Source organism: Triticum dicoccoides, chromosome 3A (genome assembly GCF_002162155.2).
Source record: "Triticum dicoccoides isolate Atlit2015 ecotype Zavitan chromosome 3A, WEW_v2.0, whole genome shotgun sequence".
In the NCBI taxonomy this organism is placed as follows: domain Eukaryota; kingdom Viridiplantae; phylum Streptophyta; class Magnoliopsida; order Poales; family Poaceae; genus Triticum; species Triticum dicoccoides.
Window position 1 is genome coordinate 646,090,894 of NC_041384.1, and position 8,141 is coordinate 646,099,034.

General features: G+C 45.2%; 1 protein-coding gene across 2 annotated transcripts; it reads left to right on the forward strand.

The window, feature by feature from the left end:
* The first annotated feature begins 5,222 nt into the window (after window positions 1-5,222).
* Window positions 5,223-7,903, forward strand: LOC119269891. Of its 2 annotated transcripts, none has more exons than XM_037551820.1 (7): window positions 5,223-5,709; window positions 6,433-6,504; window positions 6,807-6,874; window positions 6,992-7,139; window positions 7,222-7,305; window positions 7,396-7,482; window positions 7,601-7,903. In XM_037551820.1, exons 1-7 carry the CDS (start codon window positions 5,557-5,559, stop codon window positions 7,631-7,633), a joined length of 645 nt encoding a protein of 214 aa, XP_037407717.1. In that variant the 5' UTR covers window positions 5,223-5,556; the 3' UTR covers window positions 7,634-7,903. The 2 variants fall into 2 exon arrangements, with proteins under 2 accessions (XP_037407717.1, XP_037407719.1); XM_037551822.1 differs by having other exon boundaries at window positions 5,228-5,709; window positions 7,628-7,903.
* Window positions 7,904-8,141: the final 238 nt, after the last annotated feature.

The window sequence follows — 8,141 nt, forward strand, 5'->3', positions numbered from 1 at the left end:
TTGCTGTTTGAATAAAATATCAAGATCTGAAATTCTTAAATTTTAGAGAGTCTTCACATAGTTGCATAATTATTCGACTACTCATTGATCTTCACTTATATCTTTCGGAGTAGTTTGTCATTTGCTCTAGTGCTTCACTTATATCTTTTTAGAGCACAATGGTGGTTTTATTTTGTATAAATAAATGAACTCTCATGCTTCACTTAGATTATTTTGAGAGTTTTAAATAGCATGGTAATTTGCTTAAATAATCCTAATATGCTAGGTATTCAAGATTAGTAAAAAAATTCTTATGAGTGTGTTGAATAATAAGAGAAGTTTGATGCTTGATGATTGTTTTGAGATATGGAGGTAATAATATCAAATTCGTGCTAGTTGAGTAGTTGTGAATTTGAGGAATACTTGTATTGAAGTTTCCAAGTCCCGTAGCATGCACGTATGGTGAATGTTGTGTAACAAATTTGAAAACATGAGGTGTTATTTGATTGTCTTCCTTATGAGTGGCGGTCGGGGACGAGCGATGGTCTTTTCCTACCAATCTATCCCCCTAGGAGCATGCGCATAGTGCTTGGTTTTTGATGACTTGTAGATTTTTGCAATAAGTATGTGAGTTCTTTATGACTAATGTTGAGTCCATGGATTATATGCACTCTCACCCTTTCATCCTTGCTAGCCTCTTCGGTACCGTGCATTGTCCTTTCTCACATTAAGAGTTGGTGCAAACTTCGCCGGTGCATCCAAACCCCGTGATATGATATGCTCTTTCACACATAAACCTCCTTATATCTTCCTCAAACAGCCACCATACCTATCTATTATGGCATTTCCATAGCCATTTCGAGATATATTGCCATGCAACTTTCCACCATTCCGTTCATCATAACACATTCAGCATTGTCATATTGCTTAGCATGATCATGTAGTTGACATAGTATTTGTGGCAAAGCCACCGTTCATAATTCTTTCATACATGTCACTCTTGGTCCATTGCATATCCCGGTACACCGCCGGAGGCATTCATATAGAGTCATCTTTTGTTCTAGTATCGAGTTGTAATCATTGAGTTGTAAATAAATAAAAGTGTGATGATCATCATTTTCTAGAGCATTGTCCCAAGTGAGGAATTATAGAAAAAAGAAGAGAAAGGCCATAAATAAAAAAGGAGAAAGGCCAAATAAATAAATAAATAATGAGATAAAAAGAGAGAAGTGACAATGTTACTATCCTTTGCCACACTTGTGCTTCAAAGTAGCACCGTAATCTTCATGATAGAGAGTCTCTTGTTTTGTCACTTTCATATACTAGTGGTAATTTTCATTATAGAACTTGGCTTGTATATTCCAACAATGGACCTCCTCAAGTGCCCTAGGTCTTCGTGAGCAAGCAAGTTGGATGCACACCTACTTAGTTTCTTTTGTTGAGCTTTCATACATTTATAGCTCTAGTGCATCCGTTGCATGGCAATCCCAACTCCTTGCATTAACATCAATCGGTGGGCATCTCCATAGCCCATTGATTAGCCTCGTTCATGTAAGACTTTCTCCTTTTGGTCTTCTCCACATAACCCCCCTCATTATATTCTATTCCACCCATAATGCTATGCCCATGGCTTGCGCTCATATATTGCGTGAAAGTTTATAGGTTTGAGATTACTAAAGTATGAAACAATTGCTTGGCTTGTCATCGGGGTTGTGCATGATGAGAGCATTCTTGTGTGACGAAAATGGAGCATGACTAAACTATATGATTTTGTAGGGATGAACTTTCTTTGGCCATGTTATTTTGAGAGGACATAATTGCTTAGTTAGTATGCTTAAAGTATTATTATTTTTATGTCAATATGAACTTTTATCTTGAATCTTTCGGATCTGAATATTCATACCACAATTAAGAAGAATTAATTGAAATTATGCCAAGTAGCACTCCGCAACAAAAATTCTGTTTTTATCATCTACCTACTCGAGGACAAGCATGAATTAAGCTTGGGGATGCTGATACGTCCCCAACGTATCTATAATTTTTTATTGCTCCATACTATATTATCTTCTGTTTTGGATGTTTATGGGCTTTATTAAACACTTTTATATTATTTTTGGGACTAACCTATTAACCCAGAGCCCAGTGCTAGTTTCTATTTTTTTTCCTTGATTTATAGTATCGCAGAAAAGGAAAATCAAACGGAGTCCAATTGACCTGAAACTTCACGGAACTTATTTTTGGAAGGAAAGCAACCTGGGAGACTTGGAGTCCACGTCAAGGAAGCTTCGAGGAAGCCACGAGGTAGGGGGCGCGCCCACCCCCCTGGGCGCGCCCTCCACCCTCGTGGGCCCCTCGTGGCTCCCCTGACGTACCTCTTCCACCTATATATCTTCATATACCCTAAAACAATCGGGGAGCACAATAGATCGGGAGTTCCGCCGCCAGAAGCCTCCGTAGCCACCGAAATCCAATCTAGACCCGTTCCGACGCCCTGTCGGAGGGGGACTCCCTCTCCGGTGGCCATCTTCATCATCCCGGTGCTCTCCATGACGAGGAGGGAGTAGTTCTCCCTCGGGGCTGAGGGTATGTACCAGTAGCTATGTGTTTGATCTCTCCCTCGTGTTCTTGATTTGGCACGATCTTGATGTATCGCGAGCTTTGCTATTATAGTTGGATCTTATGATGTTTCTCCCCCTCTACTCTCTTATAATGGATTGAGTTTCCCCTTTTAAATTATCTTATCGGATTGAGTCTTTAAAGATTTGAGAACACTTGATGTATGTCTTGCCGTGCGTATCTGTGGTGACAATGGGATATCACGTGATTCACTTGATGTATGTTTTGGTGATCAACTTGCGGGTTCCGCCATGAACCTATGCATAGGGGTTGGCACACGTTTTCGTCGTGATTCTCCGGTAGAAACTTTGGGGCACTCTTTGAGGTTCTATGTGTTGGTTGAATAGATGAATCTGAGATTGTGTGATGCATATCGTATAATCATACCCACGAATACTTGAGGTGACATTGGAGTATCTAGGTGAAATTAGGGTTTTGGTTGATTTGTGTCTTAAGGTGTTATTCTAGTACAAACTCTAGGGCTGTTTGTGACACTTATAAGAATAGCCCAACGGATTGATTGGAAAGAATAACTTTGAGGTGGTTTCGTACCCTACCACAATCTCTTCGTTCGTTCTCCGCTATTAGTGACTTTGGAGTGACTCTTTGTTGCATGTTGAAGGAAAGTTATATGATCTAATTATGTTATTATTGTTGAGAGGACTTGCACTAGTGAAAGTATGAACCCTAGGCCTTGTTTCCTAGCATTGCAATACTGTTTACGCTCACTTTTATCATTAGTTACCTTACTGTTTTTATATTTTCAGATTACAAAAACCATTATCTACTATCCATATTGCACTTGTATCACCATCTCTTCGCCGAATTAGTGCACCTATACAATTTACTATTGTATTGGGTGTGTTGGGGACACAAGAGACTCTTTGTTATTTTGTTGCAGGGTTGCTTGAGAGAAACCATCTTCATCTTATGCCTCCTACGGATTGATAAACCTTAGGTCATCCATTTGAGAGAAATTTGCTACTGTCCTACAAACCTCTGCACTTGGAGGTCCAACAACGTCTACAAGAAGAAGGTTGTGTAGTAGACATTAGGGACCGCTTTGAGTCGTTAGATAAAAATCAAATGGTTGGATTATCTTCTTCTTCCTCCAACCGCTATTCTTCCTCATACTATAGCACACGCCTTCTCTCTCCCACGCGATCATGTCATCCTCCAGCCGCTCGCCTCAGGACCACCTTCCTTCCTCTCCTTCGGCTGCGATGACATGCCTCATTGATTCACCTTATGGCGCCCGGTCTTCGACGATGGCTCCATCTAAGTCGTCCAGGATTTAAACACAAAAGTCTCCCCCACCCGCATTGTTCTTCGAGCCCGCCTCCATCGTAGGCCTCATGTGCTGCATCTCTGTTCCATGGAATCGATTGCCCGATTTAGAACCTACTTCTTCTAGCCTAGTTAGGATGGTTAAGAATTTAAATCCTACCTCTTCCTACAACACTCCACAGAAAAAATAGATAAAAGGACCGCCTCTTTGACAGTTACCTCAAAAAATAATTCGAGTCAGTCGATTTGCAAGGGACCGCTCCAAGCCATTAGATAAAAATCGAATGATTGGATCATCTTCATCTTCCTCCAACCGTTATTCTTCCTCAAACCGGAGCAAGCGCCTTCTCTCCCCAGCCGATCATGTCTTCCTCCAGCTACTCGCCTCAGGATAACCTTCCTTCCTCTCCTTCGGTTGCGACGACATGCCTCATTGATTCTCCTTATGGCGTCCCCGCCTCCGATGATGGCTCCATCTAAGCCATCCAGGATTTAAAAACAGAAGGCTCCCCCACCCGCATTGTTCGTCGAGCCCGCCTTCGTCTTAGGCCTCATGTGCCACCTCTCTATTCCATGGGATCGATTGCCCGATTTAGAACCTACTTCTTCTAACCTAGTTAGGATGGTTAAGAATTTAAAAGCTACCTCTTCCTACAACACTCCACAGAAAAAATAGATAAAAGGGCCGCCTATTTGACGGTTACCTAAAAAATGATTCGACTCAGTCGATTTGCAAGAGACCGCTCCAAGCCGTTAAAAATCGAATGGTTGGATCATCTTCTTCTTCCTTCAACCGTTATTCTTCCTCAAACCGAAACGCACGCTTTCTCTCCCCTAGCCGATCATGTCTTCCTCCAGCCGTTCGCCTCAGGCTCGCCTCCCTTCCTCTCCTCTGGTTACGACGGCATGCCCCATTGTTGCTCGTTACGCCATCCCTGCCTCCGGCGAGGGCTCCATCTAATCCGACCGGGAATTAAATACGAATAGGCTCTCCGACCCGCACTATCAACCCTCGAGCTCTCCTTCGTCTTCGAGCTCGTGCATTGCCTCAATCCTCCAAGGAGTCGACATGACCCGATATAAAAATTCAGGCAGCCAATTAGTAGAAAGCGTGAAAAATGGATCAAATATGCCATTTTCATGGTCGATACGTCCTAGACGCATAAACTCCACAATAACACGTCGAGCGACAAAGTGTGGGTGAAAGAGGGGGCAACAGAGCGGTCAGGGTAACGGAAAGACGGACGCACGAGCGTCAATATCGCCTCATCTCATCTCCCACTAGCCGCCCCGCCCCAGTGGGAGTTACCCGGTGTCCACTAACCCCACGACCACGAACCCAATCACTCGCTCATCATTCGACGCCACAAGCCAACGAGCCGCAACCTAAAGCAGGCAGTAGGAGTGAAATCCCCACAAAAATATGAGCGCTAGAATACTCCTACGCTAGCAGCCTAGGAGAGAGAGGGAAGTAGGAGTAGTATACTCCTCGCTTGGTATTCTTCTCCCTCTCTCTCTCTTGTTCCTTGGAGTTGTTGTCCTGGGACGGAGCTTAGAAAAAGGCCCCGCCTTTTGGCTCATTCGTCACCTGCTCTGCCCTGCTCTGCTCTGCTCCAGGGACGCGAGCGAGCTGCTCAGCGTGCGAGGGAGAGAGGGAGGGGAAGAGAGAGAGGGATGGCGCGCGTGGAGAAGGTCGCCGGCGGCGAAGGGCAGGTGGAGGTGGTGGTCGGGGTGGACGGCAAGGGGGCGATAGAGTGCCGGATATGCCAGGAGGAGGGGGATGAGGCCGCCATGGACTCCCCCTGCGCCTGCACTGGCACGCTCAAGGTGACCCTCTCAGCCTCTCTCTTTCCTTCTTTCCTCCCCAATCTCTCTGGGAGGACGCCTCTTTTCCTGCTTGTTTTGGAGCTGCGCTGCGCAAGTGTAGCGGCCTGTGGAGGCCAAGTGGAAAGCTGATGTTTATTTGTTATGTTCTTCAAAGTGATGGGCAGATTTCTAGATGTTTTATCTTAGATTCTTGGTTCCATCCGTCCTCTGATATCTTTCGTGAGGCACCAGTCGTCTGTGCTCTGCACTTGCAGTCCTCTGTTTCCTTTCTTTTTTGTTCTTTTTGCTGAAATTTGCCCTGATGCTTGGTAATGCTATCATGGTATTTTTGGTGTATTTATTTTCTGTTGTTGAAATCTTTCTCTAGACTGGAGCTTAGCGTGATTAGGAGCAGCGAAAGCTCTGTTCAGATTGCCAAATGATTGTTCATAACGCGCAACGAAACACACTGTGTTATTACAGAGTCCAGACCAGAACAGTGCGATCTCGGATTGTTCAAACAGTCGAACTAGCAGCGACCGGTCCATGTTTATCCATGAAAATTATTGCCTCATCTCTCCAGTTGGTCAGATAATTGTCTGTTTTCCCTTCCAGTCGTTTTACATGTGACCTGGGATTATCTCCTGAACAAAGTGACATGTTACCTGAGATTTATCTTCTGATATGAACAACCAAAAATGCTAACCGTGTGGTGCTGGTCAACCGGCGTTTGGTTGGATGCAGTTCGCGCACAGGAAGTGCATACAGAGGTGGTGCGACAAGAAGGGGAACATCACATGTGAAATCTGCAACCAGGTGGGTATTTCTGGCTTTCCCGTTACGAGAAACGGAGAAAGACTACCCCTGTAGAGTAATGTACTATGCTAATACTGCATTTCGTTTCTACAGTTCTAGGTGATGGCATGCCACTTAGTTATTATTTTGAAATGTTAAAGAGCCTTGGTGCCTGTTGTAGTTCAGTTTATGAATTATGAGCAGTCCAATTCAGGCCAACTGCATGGCAGAGGAAAAATGAAATGTTGCTGATTTTCACCATGTTCTGTAGTATTTGTCAGCAGAGTCTTTCAGAGTCGGCTTATGTTCGTTTTGTGCTACAGGTTTACTCTCCGAACTATATTCTCCCTCCAACAAAGTGCTGTTCAGATGAAATGGGCATGGATCTTAGGTACTTACCGACACCATGTTTCATAGTTTGGTGAAATTGTGGAGATCATTTATGTTCTGTCAACTGAAGAATGATGGCCTACATGTTCTGAAGTAATGGCCGTTTGTTTGTAACCAGGCAAAGCTGGGTTGGGCGAATCGATCCCCATGATTCCCATTTCCTGGCGATCGCTATTGCCGAGCAGCAGCTGCTGAACGCTGAATTCGATGACTGCATGACCTCAAATTCGAGCGGCGCCACATGCTGCCGGTCTATTGCCCTAATTGTATGTTACAAAACTCTTTTTCTCAGTAAACATATCTTTATTTGTTCTGAAGGGTGGATGACGATGTTGATTTTTGCTGCAGTTGATGGTGCTTCTGCTCGTGCGCCATGTAACCGTGATCGTGCGAGATGTTAGCATGCTACAAGATGCGACGGTTCTGTTCAGCGTGAGTCCAAATGATCTCGGCATTCACCTCTATGTGATCTCGGCATTATGTTTTCACATCAAACTAACTGAACATTTTCCTTCATTTCAGGCAATTCTTCAGTTCGTGGGATTCTTTCTTCCGTGTTACGTCATAGCGCGCTTCTGCTATGCTTTTCAACACCGGAGGCGAAGACAGGTATTGCCCGGCTTCCCACCCGAACCCGGAGCCACACTGAAACTGTTCTACCGCCATCCTTCCGTCATTCTCTCTGTTTGTTGAGTTGCATCATCCATTGCTTGCAATCTATTTTCAGCGGAGCGCTCATGCACTCTCTCTGCAGGTTTAGGGGCGTGCCTGAACCTGAACCCGGAACCGTACTCTGTCGCGCAAACCGGACCCGGCTTGAGAAGAGAAAGGCGGCGAAGCTTGCTTCTTCTTCCTCCCTTTGGCCCCAGCGAATCATGGTGTCATGAAAAAATGTAGGCGAAAAGTAGATGGATTGTGGTGTGGTGGACGGAGTAGCCGCAACGGCACCCGTCGAGCTCAACTGTACATATGAGAGTCGGTTTACAGCTACAGATGCAAGTTGAAGTTGATGACATTTTCGCTTGTTAAATAGGAGTATATAATCGGTCGCCATTGGGGTGGATGGATGGGTGGGTCGATGCGAGTTGAAATTCGCGGCCCCCCGCATTCATGCCTCGGAGGACGCAGCCGTGCTGGTGGGGATGGCTCGGGGCTCGCCCCTGCCGCCCAGATCGATGGCCGCCGTGTTTGGTCGGCTGCCGCGGCTCGCCTCGCGGAATTGCTGGCGACGTCCCGGCGCGGGCACAGGGTCAAAACCAGCCGCCTCC